The sequence below is a fragment of the Rana temporaria genome, chromosome 9, assembly GCF_905171775.1.
Source record: "Rana temporaria chromosome 9, aRanTem1.1, whole genome shotgun sequence".
Classification (NCBI taxonomy): domain Eukaryota; kingdom Metazoa; phylum Chordata; class Amphibia; order Anura; family Ranidae; genus Rana; species Rana temporaria.
Window position 1 is genome coordinate 111,747,514 of NC_053497.1, and position 24,341 is coordinate 111,771,854.

The 24,341-nt window shown below is 44.2% G+C and overlaps 1 protein-coding gene across 2 annotated transcripts in view; it reads left to right on the plus strand.

Annotated features, from left to right (window-relative positions):
* Positions 1 to 24,341, plus strand: part of GPSM1 (G protein signaling modulator 1) — a 582,328-nt gene that overhangs the window by 369,432 nt on the left and 188,555 nt on the right. For both annotated transcript variants that reach the window (XM_040324133.1, XM_040324134.1), the window contains 2 exons: positions 8,780 to 8,850; positions 19,373 to 19,537. In XM_040324133.1, the coding sequence (XP_040180067.1) occupies positions 8,780 to 8,850; positions 19,373 to 19,537 (236 nt within the window). The remainder of the gene's footprint in view (positions 1 to 8,779; positions 8,851 to 19,372; positions 19,538 to 24,341) is intronic.

Here is a 24,341-nt window from a genome sequence, read left to right on the forward strand (position 1 = left end):
CCATGCACCACAGCAGCATACACTGTAATGCACCCCTTATTTTACACTAGTGGCGGCGGGGGTGCTGCAAAAACACTGTTGAGCTACTTTCCCTCCAAATCGCTCCCCTAAGCTGCCGTATGGGAGTATGCACATGCTACGGCTGTGATACCGAAAAGCTTATCCCTGCTGTCACATTCGTAGGTTATACTGTGAATGGGCCTGTGGTGCCACAGCCACCCCGCAGCTGCATGCAGTGTACGCGGTTGCAGCTGGTGGTGTGGGCTTTTAAGGGTTAAAACAGATGTTGAGAAAGTAATATAACACTTCCTCATCACCTTTCTAATGCCCTCTGAAAAGTGATCTACCACAAATCGTTTTTCATAAGGTGATGCCAGTGTAAACCAGCTCTTACCTAGCTCCAACATTGTATAGTGCAATACAAATAATAAATCATATTTACTAGTCCCTGTACCAGAGGAGCTTGTACTCTAGTGTCCCATCCCAGACACACACGGAAGCCAGTTAACCACTTACCCCCCGGACCATATTGCTGCCCAAAGACCAGAGTACTTTTTGCGTTTCGGGACTGCGTCGCTTTAACAGACAATTGCGCGGTCGTGCGATGTGGCTCCCAAACAAAATTGGCGTCCTTTTTTTCCCCACAAATAGAGCTTTCTTTTGGTGGTATTTGATCACCTCTGCGTTTTTTATTTTTTGCGCTATAAACAAAAATAGAACGACAATATTGAAAAAAATGAATATTTTTTACTTTTTGCTGTAATAAATATCCCCCAAAAATATATAAAAAAACATTTTTTTTCCTCAGTTTAGGCCGATACGTATTCTTCTACATATTTTTCGTAAAAAAAAATCGCAATAAGCGTTTATTGATTGGTTTGCGCAAAAGTTATAGCGTTTACAAAATAGGGGGTATTTTTATGGCATTTTTATTAATATTTTTTTTTTACTAGTAATGGCGGCGATCAGCGATTTTTTATCGGTATTGCGACATTATGGCGGACACTTCGGACATTTTTGACACATTTTTGGGACCATTGGCATTTTTATAGCGCTCAGTGCTATAAAAATGCATTGGATTACTATAAAAATGCCACTGGCAGTGAAGGGGTTAACACTAGGGGGCGGGGAAGGGGTTAAGTATGCCTGGGTGTGTTCTTACTGTGGGAGGGGGGGTGGCCTCACTAGGGGAAACACTGATCCTCGGTTCATACATTGTATGAACCGAAGATCAGCATTTCCCCTGCTGACAGGAACGAGAGCTGTGTGTTTACACACACAGCTCCCGTTCCCCGCTCTGTACCGAGCGATCGCGTGTGCCCGGCGGCGATCGCGCCCGCCGGGCACACGCACGGGAGTCGGGGGCGAGCGGGGGGCGCGCGCGCGCCCCTAGTGGCGGCTAATAGACAGGACGTCATATTACGTGCTCTCGCCTAGGAGAGCCACCTTGTGGACGTATTTCGGCGGTGCGCGGTCGGCAAGTGGTTAATCATCCAGTAAATTGGACTGTGGGGGGACTTGAATTCTACACATACATGAGGAAAAGGTAAAAACCCCATGGATAGGGTCATGTTGATAATTGAGTCGAGGACTCCATGGAAGCCAGACACACACACTGTTTCATTTACTAAGCTGATACACTGTGCAGTCTTTTCACTGTGCATGGGCCAAACCCAACATTGCAACACAGGAGGCATGAGCTCTGAGCAGTATCTTTTTGACATCACTATTAACTACTGTATCTTTGTGGGCAAATCAGATAGTTGTAAAGGATGTAAAGAAGAACCAGAATGTGTATATGTGTCTGTAATAAAAGACGTCACATGTCTTGTTGGGTGCCACATATTACTTCATAGTTCCAGTAGAGAATCTTTGGATTCTTTAAAAATTGACTCGCCTGCACTGGCTCTAGAGGTAGATGTAACTTATTGGCAGTGCCGTTCACAGAGACCTAGAAGAAAAGGAAATACCTGACTGTTTTGTGTTTTACAGTTTTTTTGCATTGGCTAAAAAGGCAAAGTGTTCCCACACTTTGCAGGTATGATTTGACCATTCCAGTCTGCCAGCAGGTCAATTAGCATGAATGTTCATGCATTAGTTAAACATACAGCGGAGGGGTTGGGGTGTGTTTCTCAAGATGAGCAATTCAAGCTGCCTCTGCCTGGACAGGTTTCTAACTCATCGGGCAAACTCCAGGAACCCACAGTTGCCAATCAGAATTAGTCTTGTATTGTTCTGACATCTATAAACTAAAATCTGTGATTGGCTGCTGCTGTTTATAACTAAGAAGCTTAGTGCCTAATATGTTTTATGGTATTAAATACATCTATAAAGTAGGGCTGCGGAAATTAACAATGAATTCCTTGATTAATCGTTCATTTTTTTGATCGATCAAAATTCTTTTGATCGGTACTAGTGGTGCAACAGATCGTAAATGATCCGTGATCCGAACGGATCACCATATGCTGATCGGCACACCACATGATCTGCGGAGCTCCGCTGCTGACTCAGCCATAGGAAAGGCTGTGGCTTCGGCCTAGCTCCCAGAGCAGCGGCCATCTTGGTCCACCCAGCGGCCGCCTAGGTGAGCCTAGAGCGGCGAGCTGACGTCATCGTCCAGCCTCAACTGCTCGTGTTCGGCCGGCTTCTCTGGTAAGACTAAGCAAGCACTAATCTTCCTATACAGTGGGGGAGATGTGGACCATATTACAGTGGGGAGATGTCTGTGGATATTACAGTGGGAGAGATGTCTGTGGATATTACAGTGGGGGAGATGTCTGTGGATATTACAGTGGGGACTATATATGGTGGTAATCTGAAAAATGTATGTGCGTTATTATTATTCGAAATTAGTCGATTAATCTATTAAAAAAAAATGATTTAATCGAACACGAAACTTTTAATCAGTAACAGCCCTACTATAAAGGAATCTCTGTGAACAGTTATCTTAGACATTTTTACATTTTGCAGTGTTATAACCTGGGATCAAAATTAATCTACAAAAAAGAATCCATAATGTCAGTATTTTTTACTGTGTCACAATATAAAATGTGTTACATTTGTTGCGTCATCCAAATGAAAGTACTGTAATGCTATAGGCAAAATTTCGTTTTTTAATTTTGGATAGATTAAGGGAAGGATATAACCCCTGTAAGGTTTATTTTTGCTCTTTTTGTCCCATTGGGGAAATTTCCTTTTATTTCCTGTCCCATAGCCAAAACAGTTGAGAGGAAATCTCTGCAAATTAAGGTAATCTCTTGGGGACACCCAGGTCACCACAACTAGTGTCCCCATTGGAAGATTTTCCTTCTAATTCTTCTCTGGCGATAACCCCAAATTCAGATTTTTCTTTTCCTTTCACTTTCAATGATAATGGTAAACAGGACAAACCGAGAGGGGGAATCTCCCTAACTGGGACACAGACAGCAATAAGAACTGAGAGGTGTTTTAATCCTTCTCATCTCTAACCAAAACAGGAAAGAAAATAGTTTTGCCTTTTTTAAATCCATTTTATTTGTAAGCTCCCAACATTACAAATTGTGGAGAAATCCAGGAGGGAGAATAGTTCTACAAAGTTCTGTCAGTGTAAAAACATGGAGAAGAAAAACAAGATGCGCTAAATTCAAAATAGAATAGATCCTAAAGATCATGACACAATTGATTGTCCATGAATGTTGCAAAACATGAAATCAGAAAAAATAAACGTAGTCTATGAAAAAACAACGTAGATCCTGTTCACCAGTGCAGTGAAAGAAGAAGAAAAAAAACAGTCCACAGGTGTTGATCATAAATTGTGGTGACAATCCAATAGAAAAAGATCCTCCACCATAAGAGTAGTGTGTCTGCTTACCAGATGTCCAGCGGTCTCTTAATTAAAAGAGGACCCCAGAAAACGTGTAGGTTAACACTGTGGTAGTTGGAATGTAGATGGGCTGAGTCTGACGTCTATCCCTGTCTCAAACCAGTGGATGGAAAACTTGGATAACGAATATCATGGAAAACACAGAAGGGCCGCAATAGTGTGATACCATAGATAGAAATGTATTTAAAAGAAGACAAAAACACACTTGCATGGATGCAGTGTAAAAAAGGCATGTCAATTTGGAGCTCCGGCCGGAAGCAAACCAAAACAACCCGTCCAATAGGTAGGAATAGTGCATTCAACGGGGGGGGTGATCCGATGCGACACACGTTCTGCCCGATCGGTTTCGCGAAATCTCGCTTCCTCATGGGGCACGGGTGGCACACCAAATCACCCCCCTTAAATAGTACAAAATAATGGCCGCCAAGCATCATCGCAGACGATGATGAGGAAGCGAGATTTCGCAAAACCGGTTGGACGGAACGTGTGTCGCATCGGATCACCCCCCGTTGAATGCACTATTCCTACCTATTGGACGGGTTGTTTTGGTTTGCTTCCGGCCGGGACTCCAAATTGACATGCCTTTTTTACACTACATCCATGTAAGTGTGTTTTTGTCTTCTTTTAAATAAAATTTTATCTATGGTATCGCACTATTGCGGCCCTTCTGTGTTTTCCATGATATTCGTTATCCAAGTTTTCCATCCACTGGTTTGAGACGGGGATAGACGTCAGACTCAGCCCATCTACATTCCAACTACCACAGTGTTGACCTACACGTTTTCTGGGGTCCTCTTTTAATTAAGAGACCGCTGGACATCTGGTAAGCAGACACACTACTCTTATGGTGGAGGATCTTTTTCTATTGGATTGTCACCTCAATTTATGATCAACACCTGTGGACTGTTTTTTTCTTCTTCTTTCACTGCACTGGTGAACAGGATCTACGTTGTTTTTTCATAGACTACGTTTATTTTTTCTGATTTCATGTTTTGCAACATTCATGGACAATCATTTGTGTCATGATCTTTAGGATCTATTCTATTATGAATTTAGCGCATCTTGTTTTTCTTCTCTATGTAACCACTGTACAAATATAAACAGTAAGGTGCAGCTTTATATTTTTATTCATTTATTCACACATGTGTATTACTTATGAACTTTGTTTATATTTACTAGCTTATTAGCGCAGTTGCTCCCACAATTTTTTTTTTTACTAGTGTAAAAACATGGCAGTAACAAGATAAATTAACACAATTACAGAAAATCTATGGGAAACGAAAAGCAAAATATTGTGATGAACCAGTGACCCTGAGACTTGAGGTCCATTCTCAGATGGACCAGTCCAGTCACCTGGCAGGTCATGTGTTTTCTGGCAAAACAAAACATTTTTTCACATCATTTTATGATTGGGTCCCCATGTTTGTTTAGATATGGAAAGATTATGCCTTTTTACAGTGGGGATCGAAAGTTTGGCCACCCCAGGTAACAATTTGTATTAATGTGCATAACGAAGCCAGGGTTAGATGGAAAAATCTCAAAGGCATCAAATTACAGATTAGACATTCTTATAATATGTAAAAAAAAGTTAGATTTTATTTCCATCATTTACACGTTCAAAATTACAGAAAACAAAAAAATGGCGTCTGCAAAAGTTTGGGCACCCTGCAGAATTTATAGCATGCCCTTTGCAAAGCTGAGACCTGCCAGTGTCATGGATTGTTCTCAATCATCGTCTGGGAAGACCAGGTGATGTCAATCTCAAAGGTTTTAAATGCCCAGACTCATCTGACCTTGCCCCAACAATCAGCATCATGGGTTCTTCTAAGCAGTTGTCTAGAAAACTGAAAATAGTTGACGCTCACAAAGCTGGAGAAGCCTATAAGAAGATAGCAAAGCGTTTTCAGATGTCAATATCCTCTGTTCGGAATGTAATTAAGAAATGGCAGTCATCAGGAACAGTGGAAGTTAAAGCAAGATCTGGAAGACCAAGAAAAATATCAGAACAGCTCGCAGGATTGTGAGAAAAGCAATTCAAAACCCACGTTTGACTGCACGATCCCTCCAGAAAGATCTGGCAGACACTGGAGTTGTGGTACACTATTCCACTATAAAGAGATACTTGTACAAATATGGTCTTCATGGAAGAGTCATCAGAAGAAAACCTCTTCTACGTCCTCACCACAAAAATCAGCGTTTGAACTTTGCAAATGAACATATAGACAAGCCTGATGCATTTTGGAAACAAGTTCTGTGGACCGATGAGGTTAAAATATAACTTTTTGGCCGGAGAGAGCAAAGGTACGTTTGAAGAAAGGGCACAGAATTTAATGAAAAGAACCTCTGTCCAACTGTTAAGCATGGGGGTGGATCAATCATGCTTTGGGGTTGTATTGCAGCCAGTGGCACAGGGAACATTTCACGAGTAGAAGGAAAAATGGATTCAATACAATTTCAGCAAATTTTGGATGGTAACTTGATGCCATCTGTGAAAAAGCTGAAGTTAAAGAGAGGATGGCTTCTACAAATGGATGATCCTAAACACACCTCAAAATCCACGGGGAATTACATCAAGAGGCGTAAACTGAAGGTTTTGCCATGGCCTTCACAATCTCCTGACCTCAACATAATTGAAAATCTATGGATAGACCTTAAAAGAGCAGTGCGTGACAGACAGCCCAGAAATCTCAAAAAACTGGAAGACTTTTGTAAGGAAAAATGGTCAAAGATACTTCAAACAAGAATTGAAAGACTCTTGGCTGGCTACAAAAAGCGTTTACAAGCTGTGATACTTGCCAAAGGGGGCAGTACAAGATATTAACTCTGCAGGGTGCCAAAACTTTTGCAGACGCCATTTTTTTGTTTTCTGTCATTTTGAAAGTGTAAATGATGGAAATAAAATCTAACTTTTATTGACATATAAGAATGTCTAATCTGTAATTTGATGCCTTTTGGAGATTTTTCCATCTTTCCTTGGCTTCGTTATGCACATTAATACAAATTTTTACCTGGGGTGCCCAAACTTTTGATCCCCACTGTATTGTATATTGAAGAATCATATTATGAAAGTTGAAAAGTAATATTATGAAAGCCACTCCCTGTTGCCCAGGCGGTGTGTTTGGGATCATTGTCACGCTGAAAGACACAGCCATGTTTCATCTTCAATGCCCTTGCTGATGGGAGGAGGTTTGCACTCAAAATCTCACGATACATGGCCCCATTCATTCTTTCATGTACATGGATCAGTCGTCCTGTTCCCTTTGCAGAGAAACAGCCCTAAAGCATGATGTTGCCACCCCCATGCTTCACAGTAGGTATGGTGTTCTTTGGTTGCAACTCAGCATTCTCTCTCCTCCAAACACGACGAATTGTGTCTCTACCAAACAGTTCTACTTTTTATCTGACCATATGACGTTCTCCCAATCATCTTCTGGATCATCCAAATGCTCTCTAGCAAACCTTAGACGGGCCTGGACATGTACTGGCTTAAGCATTTTCTAATCATTGCTCCCACAATTGATTTATTTACACCAAGCTGCTTGCCTATTGCAGATTGTCTTCCCAGCTTGGTGCAGGTCTACAATTTTGTTTCTGGTGCGACAGCTCTTTGGTCTTCGCCATAGTGGAGTTTGGAGTTTGACTGTTTGAGGTTGTGGACAGGTGTCTTTTATAATAACAAGTTCAAACACGTGCCATTAATACAGGTAATCAGTGGAGGACAGAGGAGCCTCTTAAAGAAGAAGATACAGGTCTGTGAGAGCCAGAAATCTTGCTTGTTTGTAGGTTACCAAATACTTATTTTCCACCATAATTTGAAAATAAATTCTGTCCAAATCAGACAATGTGATTGTCTGTCTGGATTTGTTTCCACATTTTGTCTCTCATAGTTGGGGTATACCTATGATGACAATTACAGGCCTCTCTCATCTGTTTAAGTGGGAGAACTTGCACAATTGGTGGCTGACTAAATACTTTTTTGCCCCACTGTGTATGTGTGTGTGTATATATGTGTGTGTGTGTATATATATATATATATATATATATATATATATATATAATTTGTTTTAATTTTTTTAAACTAGCAAAATGTAGTAGTTATATCACCCATTTCGGTTTTATCTGGCACTTCTCTTACAGATAAAAATAAATAACTGTGTGTGTTCCCTACATTGTGTGTTTTAGAATGGAAGTTCATGGTCTTTGGAATTACTACCTCCTAACTCCTAACTCCTCATCAGAAACAATGTATTGCAAGCTGGCATATGTACTGAGAGACGTGATCAGAAAGAGCCAATTTGGTGTAACCTACCACCGCCATGTCATATGACCACTCTGAGCAGCATGATGTCATGTGACCACTTAGAGACAGTTTAGTGAAATGTGGTAGCATGATTATGCCTGTACAGTTTCTCATAAGCGCAACAAGCATACCTTCTGTTAATCCATGGTTTGTTCCTACTATGAATTGTTCCTGCTATGGCTATTGAGGCTGCATACCCACTGGTGTATCGTCTGAACGCCCACAAAATCATGCAAAACGTGTCTCACGCTTGCAGTGCTGTTTATGTTAATAGCTCCCAAATGCGCAGTTTTGCATGTGTAAATGTGGCAAAACGCCATGTTAAAATACACTCAAAGCTCAAAAAGATTCTTAAGCAACTTTGCCGCGTTTCTCACTTGTAGGGCAGCCAGTTGAAATGAATAGACTGCCGTATGCCACAAGTGTGAAAATTAGCATATGCATGACACCCAGTGTCACACTACAGTGGTGTCAATGGAGACTTAATTGTGCACAGGAGAAATGAACATGTATCCATATGTACAACATACAAAATGTTATGTTATTGATATGTTAATTACTCAGTGGAGTGCAGTTGTAAATTACAAGTTTTTTTCCTTGGTATTTATTTTTTGTAGGTGCCAGACCCAAGAAGCTACACAGAAACAGTATGGAGAGCTTAGACCTAATAAAGCTTCCTTCAGAGAAGGTGAGAAATAGAAGCACTTGTCAAACACAGTATAAGGCACTATTACCTGTCGCAAGCTATCTACATGTCTACTCAGTTCTGGTGTTGTGTGGATGGATGTGTGTGCTTTAAAGAAAAGTCCCACCCAATAGTGGAACTTCCGCTCATTTGTCTCCTCTCCCCCCCCCCACCGGTGCCACAATTGGCACTTTTTGGGGGGGGTACAGGATACCTGTCCAATTCCTGTGGTCTGCGTCACAGCCCATGATGTCACCGCTGGGCTCCCTTCTCATCCCCCTGTCGCAGAGCCAGTAGGAGAGAGGAGTATAGGCCATGCGCATGTGCAGTAGGGTTTCGGGTATGAAGCCATAAGGCTACACTGCCGGCTTCCCTTACCCGCAATGACAGCGGCAGCAACTGACAGCTGATGGAAACACCACCAGCATTGTTGACAATGCTAGACTCCAGGACAGATAAGTGTCCTATTAAAAGCCAGCAGCTGCAGTATGTGTAGCTGCTGGCTTTTAATTATAATTTTTTTGGGTGGACCTCCGCTTTAAGGAAAAAAAGATCTTTACTTCTTTGTATGCCATCCTCCTAAGGGTACAGTGAGCTGCAATGTGCCAGACACTCTGACAAGCAACTTAAAGTGTCATGCCAAAACATTTTTTTTTTAGTTTTGGATAGCGTAGGAACGTTTAAAATCCCTATCAAAGTTTTATTGCTGTCTTTGTCACCACTTGGTGCATTCACACTATCTTTTTGTCCTTTTGACTCTTGTCACAGAGACCGAAAGGGAAATTCAGTATTTTACAATTATATTGAATGCCGTTGCACAAGCTCTCTAATAAATACATAAAGTAAATACAACAAATAACGTGACATATAGCAAATGATCAAAATAAATCACAAATAAAGTGCTTAACTATAGTGCATTCCATATTAAAGTGCATAAACTATTATGGTGTATAACATGCCTCCTGGGAGTAAAAACAGCTGCCAGGTGGAAGTTCCAGCCAACCATCGGTGGTAAATACTGTGGGGCAGATCCACAAAGCACTTACACCGGCGTATCTCGAGATGCGCGGCGTAGGTGTAAATATGTGCCGTCGTATCTATGCGCCGTATCCACAAAACGAAATACGCCTGAAAAATAGGTTTTTCCGACCAACGTAATTTTTTCTGCGCCAGCGCATCGTGGGCTCAAATATACGCTGGAGGCAACATTGATTTGCTATGCAAATGAGGGAGATACGGTGATCCACGAATGTACGTGTGCCCGACGCATGCTACAAGCGCCGCGCATAGGTCATACGTCTGGTCTAAAGTTACCCCTCATAAAAGCAGCTTTAACTTTGCACCAGACGTGTGCAGGTCAGCTTCAGCAGCACCGTTAGGGACGAGCTGAGCATCCACACTTGCAGGACAACAATCTGTATGCCAACATGCCATGGACATCCATGGTCATAGCTATACTACTGGCTTTAGATGCGCGTAGAAGGAGGAGGGCACAGGAGAGGATATACCGACCGCGTATAAACGTCTTTGGCATGTGTGATTCTGAGGTGTATCACATCTTCAGATACTGCCATCCTGGAATTAACCACAACCCTGAAAGATGACATCACCAGCCAGACACACCGCTCACATGCAGTGGAGCCACTGGTCAAGGTACTGGCAACACTCCATTTCCTTTCCTTTCCTTGTTTCAGCGTACAAGTGGAGTTGTGGCTGGGATGGCACAATCCTCCATTAGCAGATGTGTGCACCAGGTTGTCCCCACAATCCTCAGACGCATGGCCAACCAAATCATCAGACCCACCCAGGAGCACCTGCGGGTGAAGGCAATGCGTGATTTCTACAGAATTGCAAGATTCCCACGCACCGTGGGGGCCATTGATTGCACACATGTGGCACTACGGCCCCCCCGTGACACAGATATACCTCAATCGGAAGCACTGGCATTCCATCAACGTACAGGTGATAGCCGATGCCCAATGCCTCGTATGGCACGTCCGTGCCAAACACCCAGGGTCCAGCCACGACAGCTACATATACCGTCATAGCCCCATCCCAACAGAATTTGAACAGAACATGTATGGGGATAGCTGGCTGGTTGGTGAGTGACATGGGTGTCAGGCATGACTGTCCGCCCCCCTGATGCAGACATCACGAAGGGCACATGTATGACTAACATCCTCCTGTCTTTTCCCTTCCAGGTGACTCTGCATATGCACTTGGGCGCATGGGCGTCCGCTCATAGGGGTAAGGGGGGGGCGAGTGACCCCCCCTGGAATCGGCAAGGGTCTGCCATGCTCGCATCTGTAGCTGTGCTGACTCTCTCTGTGTTTGTGCGAGTCGGCTCCACAGCTGTTGCAAGATCAGTGTCACTGAGTTACAGAGCTCTTTACTGCCACCTCTGGCTGCTTCCTGTAACCTTGTGTTTGCTTTGCTGCCTGTAATGTATTTTCAAAGGGACATGTGGAAACAGGACTTGGGAGAAGGAAGACCACCATGACCTTACAAGTGGGGGCTGTGAGTAAAAGTGAAGGGAGAAGGCTGTTTGTGTACAGGGGGGGGCTGACATATATACAGATGAGGGGGGCAGCTGAGTGCATACAGGTATGATCAGTGAAGGGGGTGCCGGATATAGGAAAGATGATATCATCTGTCCTGTCCTGTATACAGCTATATACACCCATCTTCCTTCCTGTATTCCTCCATCATCACTGACTGCAGATATACATCATCTGTCCTGTATATAGAGCTGTATATACCCACCTTCCTTCCTCTATATACCAATACCATCCACCCCTTCTATATACACATACTGTACACCCTCTGTATTGTACATTTAATCAGCACAGTGAGGCTGCATATCATGGGCACATGCCTGCACTTTATGGGATAATGACTAAGCCCCTCCCCTTCATGACATTGTCAAAGAAGCGGAGCATAGGTGACCGTAAAATTATGCCCCCCCCCCCTGTAAAAAGTTCTGTGGACGCCCATGTGGAAGATTGGGCCTCTTGCTCTGCAATACCCTGTGCCGTGGACAGGTAAGGGGGGAACCTACGGGACTTGGTTCGATGGTAGGTTTCTCCAGGGGGGGATTATGGGTTCAGCCTATAGTATGCTCTGCATCGGCAACCTTATACCACTATGTCTTTCAGACAGGATGGACCATTCACCCATACACTTCCCCCTGACTGGTTATTCCTAGTATGCTGCTGCTGCCACAAAGGTGAGGATGGGAGGTCTGCTAAACATCTATTTCTTGGGAGAAAGTAAGGAGGAGCTACCCCATCCAGCTCAGACAAAAGACCCTGGGGAGGCTATGCCTGTCAATACCTGTGCGGGCGCCCAACCAGCTTGCTCCACGTGTCCTCCCTGTCTCCGGCACGGCGTCCCTATCCTCCTCCTGTGGGTCTGCATGTCGCGCGCGCACGGTCTAATAAGAAATCTCACGGCAGCGTGGGGAGGGGGCGGGCAGCGTCCGGGCATTCCCCTCCCGCCTGACGTCACAGGGGAGGCACGCATTTAAAGCCTGCAAGCAGAGCTGACGGTTGGAAGGACACAGAGTGGCAGTCTCCCTGCCAAGGAGTGGTTGTATCCCTGAGATAGGCTCCAGCTGGCCACAGTGGCACCCGGTGGCGGTTTAGAGAACAACAAGGGTCTGGAGCTTATGTTCAACACTGACCATTACCTATACTACACAGCCAGAGTTCTCTTGCAGCAGCCTGAGCTTAAGTCTCCTGCAGGCTGATTTCTACATTAGCCTTGAGTGCTCTATACTAGTCCAGCAAGTGAAGGGGGGCAATACTTATCTTGGAGTAATCCTCAGTATTTGCTTACCCTCATTTGGCTCAGGGAAGCTTAGGACCCCCTAGCATTACCCTAGCCTCGGTTTTTTGTGTGACTTCTTGCTGTAACAGTTGTTAACAGCGGAGTACCTCAAGCTTGTATCATGGCTCCCAAGGGCTCGGGAACGGCTATAAATGTTAAAAAAACAGAGGATCTTGGCCAGGCCTCGGCAGTCCCATCCTCACCGGAAAGACCAGAGGTCATCGCCGTGGGTGAGTCATCAGGGTTTCTAGGTGCTGCGGCTGGCCCTATCTAACCAGCCCCTGTTTATGTCACAGAGGAGATGCTGGCTTCCACCCTGGGTGGGTTGGAATGAAGGTTGACAACTTTAATTGCAGCCTTATTGCCAGAAAGAAAACGGGCTAGGTCCCCGTCCCCTAGGTTTGTGTCCTCAGATGCATAAATCCTTTCCCCTGAGGAGTTGGATTTTCCGGGGGACCAAGCGGATAACCTAGAGGGTTCGGATTCTGAGGAATCTACCATAGAGGAACCTTTTTCAGCCTCCCAGGTGGAAAGTTTGTGGATCCAGTCCCTAACGGACATGATCCAGACTGCATTTAAGTTGCCTCTTCCTGAACCACAGGTCCCTGCGGTTTCCTCCTTGGGCTCCTTAAAAGCACCACTAAGCAACAGGGGTATTTCCAGTCCACCCGCTCTTAGAGGACCTAATTTTTCAGGATTGGGTACGGCCTGACAGAATCTTTATTCCTCCTAAAAGGAGGAAAGATTCTCTAAGAAATGGGCAGTCCCTACTGTGGACGCAGCCATTTCCTGCGTCAATAAAACCTTAACTTGTCCGGTGGAAAACATTCAACATTCAAATGTTCAAAGATCCGGTCGATAAAAGACTAGAGAATCTGTTGAAGGCCTCCTTTTCCACAGCAGGGGCAGTAGTTCAGTCGGCTGTGGCCGCTATTGGTATTTGCCAGGCATTAAAGGACCAGGCAAAGCAAGTGTTAAAGGACATTCCGGCTCAACAGGCACGAGAACTAGCCGATCTCCCAAGAGCCCTGTGTTTTGCGGTGGATGCCATAAAAGACTCCATCCAACAGGCTTCTTGCCTATCCCTCTTTTTAGTGCACATGCGGAGACTCTTGTGGTTGAAGAACTGGTCGGCCGAAACTCCTTGCAAGAAGCTCTTAGCAGGTTTTCCTTTCCATGGAGAAAGATTATTTGGAGAGGACCTAGATAAATATATACAAAAAATATCTAGTGGAAAGAGCACTCTCTTGCCGGTTAAGAGGAGATTTCAAAGGTCCCCCGTTAAAACGGCCAGCCTCACCAGCCCCAGGCCCCTCAGCCTCCAGACAGTATCGACGGCCTTCCGGGCGATTAGGCATGGGAAATAAGTTGCAGGGGCAGGCCTTAGGTAACAAGAGGCCCTGGTCTCACAAACCAACAAAGGCAGCCCCCAAATCGACTTTATGAAGGGGCGCCCCCACTTACTCGGGTGGGGGGAAGGCTTTGGTTCTTCTCAGAAGTTTGGGAAGCCAGAGTCCCCGACAAGTGAGTCCTCTCCTCAGTGGCCTTAGGCTACAAACTGGAGTTTCAGGAGTTCCCCCCTCCTCATTTTCAGATGTCAAGCCTGCCAGGCGATCCGGTAAAGAGAGTTTCTCTTCTAGCGGCCTTGGATCGCCTCTTGTTCCAGGGGGTGATTGTGGATTTACCAGCCCAAGAATGCGGGCTAGGATTCTACTCCAAACTCTTCATCATACTAAAGCCCAATGGCGATGTCATTGGACCTAAAGGGTTTAAACTATTACCTAAATATCCGCTCCTTTCGGATGGAATCCATCCGCTCGATGGCCGCCGCCTTACAACAAGAGGATTTTCTGGCGTCAATAGATATAAAGGACGCATACCTCCATGTGCCGATATTCCCGGGACATCACAAGTTCCTTCTATTTGCAGTGGATCACCGCCACTACCAATTTGTGGCCCTCCCATTCGGGCTAGCAACGGCCCCCCGGGTATTTACAAAAATGATGGCTCCCGTCTTAGCCAATCTAAGAACGCAGGGGATTGCAATTATGGCATATTTAGACGATCTCCTAGTCATAGATCGCTCGGCTTCCAGCCTAGATCGAGCAGTGGGCCTCACGGTACATACAATACCTCGAGACTCTGGGCTGGGTCCTGAACCGGGACAAGTCAGCCTTACAGCCCACAAGATGACTAGAATATCTCGGCATGCTATTGGACACAGAACGCCAGAAGATTTTTTTGCCTCAAGCAAAAGCCGAATCCATAAGGGAAGTGATCCAGTTAGTCCTGAGCAAAGAGAAGCCAACTATTCGCCTATGTATGCGACTGTTGGGCAAACTAGTGGCCACTTTCGAAGCAGTGCCATACGCTCATTTCCATACTCCGAACTAGCAGCCATTCTATCAGCCTGGAACAGAAGGGCCCAGGCTTTGGATCTTCCCTTAACCCTGTCGTCACTGGTGCGACAAAGTCTGTGCTGGTGGTTGATCCCTCAGAACCTGCTAAAAGGAAGGTCCTTCAGCCCCATCTCCTGGAAGGTAGTAACCACTGATGCCAGCCTATTGGGTTTGGGGGTGATCCTGGACGGATGGACCCAGCAGGGGAGGTGGTCAGGGTCAGAGAGAATCCTGCCCATCAATGTCTTGGAAATCAGAGCTGCAGGATTATCCCTGGAGGCTTGGACACCCATATTTCAGGGGTCGCCAGTCCGAGTGCAGTCCGACAATGCCACGTCCGTGGCATATATAAACCACCAAGGGGGCACCAAGAGTCGGGCTGCCCAGAGAGAGGTGAACCTGATCTTCTCGTGGGCGGAATATCATGTCCCTTGCATCTCGGCGGTGTTTATCCCCGGAGTGGACAATTTGCAAGCGGACTTCCTAAGTCGCCAGCAGTTGTTCCCAGGGGAATGGTCTCTCCATCCCCAGGTCTTCCAGGATATTTGCCAAAGATTGGGGTCTCCGGATGTAGACATCAAGGTTCAACAAGAAACTGGACAGGTTCATGTCCCGGACAAGGGACCCGTTGGCCTGCGGAACCGATGCGTTGGTATGCCCTTGGCATCAGTTTGCTCTACTGTATGCCTTCCCCCTGTTACAAATGCTACCCCGCCTCCTGCGCAGAATCAGGGTAGAACACAGACCGGTAATTCTGGTGGCTTCTGCCTGGCCCCGAAGGTCTTGGTATTTTCTAATTGTGAGAATGTCGGTAGGAGAGCCCTGGACTCTCCCGCTCCGCCCAGACCTGCTCTCGCAGGGCCCAATCCTCCACCCTGCCTTACGGCAACTAAACTTGACGGCCTGGCGGCTGAATCCCTAATTCTCAGGGGTAGAGGCCTGTCTAGCCAGGTAATCTCCACTCTGATTAAGGCCAGAAAGCCAGTTTCCAGGATAATCTATTACAGAGTGTGGAGGGTCTTCATAGCCTGGTGTGAGTCGAGGGGGTGGCATCCCCGTAAATATACCATTGACAGGATTTTACAGTTCCTTCAGCTCGGGGTAGACAAAAACCTAGCAGTGAGTACTATCAAGGGGCAGGTTTCGGCCTTGTCAGTCTGGTTTCAAAAACCATTGGCCACCCACTCGCTTGTTAAAACCTTCTTACAGGGAGTTTTACGGATTAATCCTCCGATCAGGGCCCCCCTTTGTCCCTGGAACCTAAACCTTGTCCTGTCGGCTCTACAGAATCAGCCTTTTGAGCCTTTAGCCGAGATTCCGTTGCTGTTACTGACTAGAAAGTTAATGTTTTTGGTGGCTATGGCTTCTGCTAGAAGGGTGTCAGAGCTGGCAGCCCTGTCATGTAGAGAACCATACCTCGTACTGCATAAGGACAGGGTGGTTCTACGCCCACATCCGTCCTTTCTCCGGAAGGTAATAACAATTTTTCACTTGAACCAGGATTTGATCCTGCCTTCTTTCTTTCCAAATCCCACTTCGGGAAAAGAAAGATTGCTGCATGCCTTGGATGTGGTCCGGGCCATGAAGTTCTATCTTAAGGCCACAGAGAAGATTCGAAAGACCGACGTATTGTTCATTTTACCGGATGGTCCTAAGAAGGGTCAGGCAGCAGCAAAATCCACTATCGCTAGATGGATTAAACAATTGATTACCCAGGCCTATGGCTTAAAGTGGATACCACCTCCTTTGTCGGTGAAGGCCCATTCTACTAGGGCCATGGGCACCTCTTGGGCAGCGCATCAGCAGATCTCCATGGCTCAGGTTTTTTAGGGCGGCGACTTGGTCGTCAGTCCACAAGTTTACAAAGTTTTATCAGTTGGACGTTAGGAGGAGCGCCGACGCAGCCTTTGGGCAGGTGGTACTGCGGGCTGCAGTATAAGATCCTCACGTCCGGGGCACCCTTAATTATTGTTTGACTGGAATGTCTCCCTCCCCTCATTAAGCATTGCTTTGGGACATTCCACATAGTAATGGCTATGCTGCTCTGTGTCCCGTGATGTACGATAAAGAAAAGTGGATTTTTATAAACAGCCCGTGATGTACTCCAAGAAAAGGATTTTACAGGTAAGCTGTTTATAAAAATCCACTTTTTTTCATACCAATGGAGTAATGAAAGGGATTTATATGAGGGTCAAGGGCGGGACAAATGGGCAGGGGGTGGGTGGGACTGATAACGACTGCCAGCTCATTCGATGGCAGTATAAATATAAAATAAAGTAAAAAACTTGCTGCAGTAAAGGTAAAGACACACAAGACATGAACACTGACTGGGACAGAACTGCAACAAGTAGAATATAGATAAATTAAATTCCAATATTTGGACAGAGTGTAGATACTCATATGGGATGCAAGGTGTGCAGCATGGGAATACCAGTGTCGGCAACACCATAAATGGGGTAAATATGACAACAAGTATAATAAAGGTAACTGGACAGATGAAATACTGTGCAGCAGGGGACAGCAAGTTTCAGCATATGCATGTCCATATGCTGTGAACATGATACACAAGGGACAATGTTAGGGTGGTGGATGAGTTGATATATCCTCGCTGCATCATTGGATGTGATTGACAGCAGCGCCAGCCAATGGTTGCGCTGCTTTCAATCCAACCGCTCTGGCCAATTAACGGCCAGACTGACCGGCGGAGAGGATGTCGGGGCAGAGCGCGGGAATTTCGAGGGGTCAGGTAAGTATACCGGGGGGCCCGGTATAGTCGGAAGTTTTTTCACCTTAATGCATAGAATGCATTAAGATGAATTTTTTTTTTACCTTTACAACCTCTTTAAATAAATTCAATTTATTTTAAATACAACACTAAGGGAGGTCACTTTTGTTTTATCCTAACATATTAAAAAAAAGCTTGGTGGCCGATGCCTTAAAGGGACTATAACCACGGATTACTTGGTTATATCTGGCAGAACTGGGACCAGGCTAAGATCGGTGGAGAATTGTCCATAGTATAGAATGAGAAACAAAAGGCACATTTGAATTCTCATTAAGGTGAGAGTTTTGGGAGCACATGGGTGTCACCCAGGAGGTGGAAGCACACCAATTGTCTTAACATTATGGCACATTAATTGATTTTCTTGTGAATTGAACATGTCATATCACCACTGGAGAATGAACTGTTATACACCATAATCTAGTTTATGCACTTTGCTGTGGACTGCACGATGGTTATACACTTTATATGCAATTTATTTTGATCATTTGCTATATGTCACATGTTATTTATTGTATTAGAGAGCTTGCACAGCAGCATTCACAGATAATATATTACTTGTGGGAACATAGTGGGTGTCTGCAGCAGCTCTATTATTAGAATATAGGTTTACACACACACACACACACATTGGGGGTTATTTATGAAAGACAAAACCACTTTGCACTACAAGTGCAGTCGCTGTAGATCTGAGGGGAAGATCTGAAATGAGGGGAAGCTCTGCCGATTTTATCATCCAATCATGTACAAGCTAAAATGCTGTGTTTTATTCCCCCTCAGATCTTTGTGTCCCCCTCAGATCTACAGAGACTGAACTTCAAAGTGCACTTGCAGTGCAAAGTGGATTTGCCTTTCGTAAATAACCCCTATTGTGTTTCAATAATTTTGGATAACTATTATTAAGGTAGCGCCAAGGTATACCTTTTTTTATCAAAGTTTTACAATTGTCACAAGAGGTGAGGGTTAGAACTGTCTGAGGGGAACTACTCTCACTTTGTAGAGAATTTCTCAAATTTCCTGTTGTGTCTTCGGGGCAGGAAGTGAAAAGAAATCTCTCTATTTCTAACCTGTATAATAATAGGATAACAAATGCATATACATACACTTGAATATGTTGCAGCAGTTTGTCTGGGGATAACCAAGAACAAACAATATCAAGTAAAATAGTGGGCAGAGGCAGGAGAACACATTATAAAGAAATGTAAACATTGGGATAAAAAAAGGGACGAAATATAAAGTGTTTGAGATTTAAATGTTTGCAAACAAAGCTGGTCCATGTGCTATATATCTACTTACTTATATGAAGCCTTTATAAGCAAATGTCTGCTTTATGGAAAACCTGTGCAGTGAGGAATTAACCCACGTCTTCCAGCTATGTGATTCAAAGTATGAAAGAGGGTATAAGCACATCAGACAGCAACCTAGCATTTTCAAAAGAAGGGTCAGTAAAGGCTGTCTAAGTATTTCTAAGTATTTCTTTAATGAAACAAGTGTCTTCAATTATTTTTAACTGCAGACTCAGAACGGGGATAGCCATCACATGCCAGATCTAAAGAAGGATAGGAATACAAAACCAGCACGAAACAGAAAATACAAGGAAAATCAATGTTGCACAGATACCCCATCTCTGGATGGCGCTCCAGTCGACACTATGGATGTTCGAGTCCAGATGCCACACCTGGTAAGCAGAAAGTTATCTTGTAGTGATCATGCAAAATAAGAGGAGTTCTTTGTTTCTATGTTAGCTGGCCTGGCTTTTATTGACTTCACTGTCTGTATTCATGGGTAAGAAAAGTCGCTCTTTGCGCCAGTGTAGACAGGCTTTGTTCGCTTCAGAACTGCTGCTCTCTTCATAAAAGTCTATAGGAACGCAAAAGCAGCGTGAACAGGTCAGTTGCACCTGCAGTAAATTCTATGTGATCTCAGCAACATGTCAAAGTAATGTCAAAAGAAGATGGCATTTATCTATCGAAGCTTGTCTAGTCAACACATGCCCTAAAACTAACTGCAGCAGATTAAATCACTGGCCAGATTTGTATGTTTCTGAGGGGCTCTACAGTGATTGTTGATTGCCCTTGCCCGCTGCTGGTATGAGGTTTTATTGTCTATGTCACATTGTATTGTTCATGTATTTTACATTCAAAGAATGCAACAGAAAGAATGAAATGCCATTGTAAGTTATATGCATAGTTGAGAAATCAGGGTAAAAAGTTATGGCACTCATATGGGTTACTGAACCACTGTCATACTAAATTCCAGCCATAACTTAAAGATCAGAGAAGTTGGTTTTAGACTGGCAGATCACTTGGCAAGAATGAGCATCTGAAAGAAAATGTCCGACAAACTCTCCGATATTGGGAGCTCATGTCGCATGACGTGTGAAAATCAATGTTTCCCTATGATAGCCGTCACAAGTCGGTCCGACATTGAAAATGCTCCCTGTACTACTTTGGTCCGACTTTGATCCTACTTCAGCCCATTGAATATCATTGAAGTTGGATCAAAGTAGGAGCCTTGTCCTTACCATTCGACTTTTGACATCCAACATTGTGATTACAGCAGCAGTAAAAGGAATTTATCTCACACTGGGATTGTTTTGATTGGTTAAAGAACAACTCAGACTATCAAAGTAGTATGCTGTTCATGAAAGTAAGATGAATGTAGGACCAATGTAGGATCATTGTAGGACAGATGTCGCAGAGCAAAGTAAGATGAAAGTCGAACTGCTGTCCTGTAGTATAGTGTGAACCCAGCCTTATACTTACATGACCTTGGTCACATTTGTTAAGCTTTTTTTTCCTGGCTTTGTCAGTGTATGGGTGTTTTGTTGTCATATTGTATTGGGCTTATGTGCATTGGGCTGTACCTGTTTGTTTGTTTGTTTGTTTGTTTGTTTGCATTTGAGCAATGCAAGTCAGAAAATTATAGCAGGAGGCTTTTACCAATATATAAATACAAACAGGACATTAAAGAGAAACTCATATTAGCCACAGCTGAAGTTGCCCTTCAACACTGGAGTCTTTTACTGCCTGACTCCAGGAAGAGGTGCTGGTTCCAACTTGGGCCTCGTACACACGGTATGATTGTTGTACGACCAAGCGTCAGATTTTTGTCAAAAGCGGGTGTGCAGGATTTTGTCTAGCGTACAAACAATCTGCAAATTGTCGTTTGACAAACACGAACGTAGTGAAGTACTATGAGTATAAAGAGGAAGTTAATTTCTCAAGCGCCACCCTTTGGGCCCCTTCTGCTAATTTTGTGTAAGTAGAAGTTTGGTGAGCAATAATTCGTGTTTTTCAGATCGTACAAAACAAATGCTTTTTAAAATACGTTTGGCATAACATACATCATCACCAGCAAAGCAGCTTCATTATGATCCCATTAAAGAAGATAAGAATGTGCACTGACATTTCATGAATTGCCGCGTCACGAATGTTAATTCTAGATTACGAACAGTACAAGACCAAACTCTTCCCAGTCGTTCCTCGATTCCGAGCATGCATTTTTGTACTTTCGACTTTTGTGTGACGGATTTCTGTACTGACCATCCGACATTCAGACGTTCTAACAAAAAGTTTATAGCCTGCACTTCCAGCTTTTGTCTGACAAAAAAAGTCAAATCGGCTTTGCAAGCACCGTACTAACTATACAAAAATCCACAGGCCACTAGTTTTATGAATTTTCGTATGGTGTGTACAAGGCCTTTGAGTTGACCTCTATGGCATTGTGCACAGTAATGTGTCTGCCCAGGAACAAAGACCACATCTTGGAATTAGATAATATATCATCCAGCAGGGGACAGGAGACTCGGTTATCAGTTAGGTTGTTTCAGACAAAGTTAAAAAGTCTAAGTCTGCTTTCACACTGAGGCGTTTTGCAGGTGCTAGAACGCTATAAACAGCGCCTCGAAACAGCATCTCTTTTCACTCCAATGTGAAAGCCCGAGGGCTTTCACACTGGAGCGGAGCACTAGCAGGACAGAAAAAAAAAGTTCTGCCAGCTGCAGATAGCTAGTGTATACACTGCTCCTAAAACTCCCCTGCTCTTTTAAATCAATGGGCAGCGCCTCTGAACCGCCGGTAAAGCGCCGCTGCATCGCCACTTTGCTGGCGGTTTTAACTCTTTTTCGCCCACTAACGGGGGTTAAATGCACCCTGCTATCGGCCGAAAAACGCCACAAAAATGGCGGTAAAGCACTGCTTAAAATAGCTGAATAGCTTTACCGCCAACACCCATGATGCCCCAGTGTGAATGTAGCCTTAATTGTACCAGTCTGCTGTGACACTACCTTTTTTTTTGTGGAAGCTGAATTTACCCACAACTTCCATTTTAGCAAGAAAACTGTTTTTCACTTTGTGCAGCACACCCGGGCATGTTATAGAGATTAGAATGACACGCCAATAATTGCCGGGTGAGCATTTAAAGTCAGGAGGATTTCTCATTTAACCATTAAAAGGACTACAACAAAGGTGCGGATAACAATGCTGGATTATGCTAATAGAGGGATGAAAGGTGACGCTCATCATTAAATTGTTACTAAAGCTAAATGCTGGTTTCTTTGAGTTTCTGAGAGCATCTTATTCAGGGCTGAAACACACTCCAAGGAAATTACTGCAAAAAAAGTGCAATACATTAAAAAAGATGTAAATTACTTTGTGACATTACATTTACAAATATCTTCCATCCCGATGGAAATTATTTATCTTCCTAAAAAAAAAATGTTTCCTGTCAATATTACCTAAATCACTTTAAGTGACCCATGTTAGACAAAGCCAAGATAAAATTACTCCACTCAGTTAACATACATTTTTTTATTTTTTTTTATTTTTATCGTTTTGAATGTTTTGGCTACAACTTTGCAAAATGACAAAATAATAATAATATTTTAATTATTAACTGTAATTTTATAAGACATTATAAATTTCAGAAAAACAGAAGCAAAATGAAATCAAATGAACCAGATCCTTAACGGTGCCCTTGAAGTTTAATTCCAAGGATGAGCAATACAAGCCACTTCTCACCTGCTCGGTGGGTGCACTTTATATCAGGGGGGCAGCTGAGGCAGAGCCGTGAACATCACAGAGATCCCAAGTCATACCACTGGTAAAAATTTGGGGCTCCTACGACCTATGGTTCCAAAGATACAGGGCTCCTTGCGCAGCTTGTCAGAAGCTACATACAGAGCAGCCAGTTTAAATACAAGCTGGCACACTGTTTTCAGCAGACTGAGAGGTTGAGCTCACAGTGCCTCTCCTCAATTTTTGTCAGAGGCACTGAGCTCAATGGACAGCTTGGAGTCTTGGACCAATGGTAAAGTACCATTAGCCATTAACTACAAGGAAAAAACATGGGTTCATAGGTATTTACCCACAATCCCATGTTTTTCTCACACAGTTAAGAAGAATGAGAATCCACCTTGCTTTTCTCCACCCCTCCCAGTAGAGAAAGGCCTTCTTTCCCCATTGTTTTTTGTTTTTTTTTGTTCCAAACGGTTACAACATTGTTCTATTTTGTACCAGTGTTAACCGAGCCTTGGTGGGAGCAGTCAGGTGACATTTGTAGGCTGTATGCTTTGAGGCTTGGTTCATACTGCTGCGATTCGTGAACCCTGCGAATCCACTGCGGGTTCCCACATCGCAACCGACTCGCACGGCAGTTCACACTGCCATATGCAAACTGCTGGGGAGTGTCATACAATGGTAATGACACCCCCATTTAAGCTCACATATCGCACTGCGAACTGACAGTTTGGACATGAATCGGATTGCATAGGTGTGAACACCCATGCGATTCTGGTGTGGACCAAAAAAAGGGTCCTGTGCGTCTTTGGTCCAAATGAGATGCGATTTCAGCCATACAGTTTGTATGGCTGAAATCGCATCGCACAAACATCGCATGTGATCTGAACAGCAGTGTGGTGCAAATCACTTGCGATCTCACACAGCGCACTAATGTGAACCATCCTGAAGTTCATTCAGCCTTACTGGGTATAAAGTGAGAAATCCACCCCTCCCCCACATAACACATCCTGGTAATATAGGAATGTTGCATATGGGATCAGGTGACCTCAGACACACCACACTGCAATAGAACAGTTCCTCATCGAGGAGAGATAAAAAAAAACAAAAAAAACTTTAACCACTTCATTACTGGGCACTTAAACCCCCTTTGTGCCCAGACCAATTTTCAGCTTTCAGCGCTGACGCATTTTGAATGACAATTGCGCGGTCATACAACACTGTACCCAAATTATATTTTCTTTTACGTTCATGGACGGACCCAGCATCCTTTGACAGTAGGGTTATGCACCTTCCTTCCAGGAGAGTTTAGGCAGAATTTACAGCACTTAAAGCGTTAACAACCTTTCCTTAGTGCGGTTTCTCCCAGGGGGCATTGCTCCCCGGGCATAACCCACACCCTGCTCTAGCAGCCTCAGTTTTTTTCTGCCTAACGACAGGAGAGGTCAGGCACTCTGCCTGTACTCT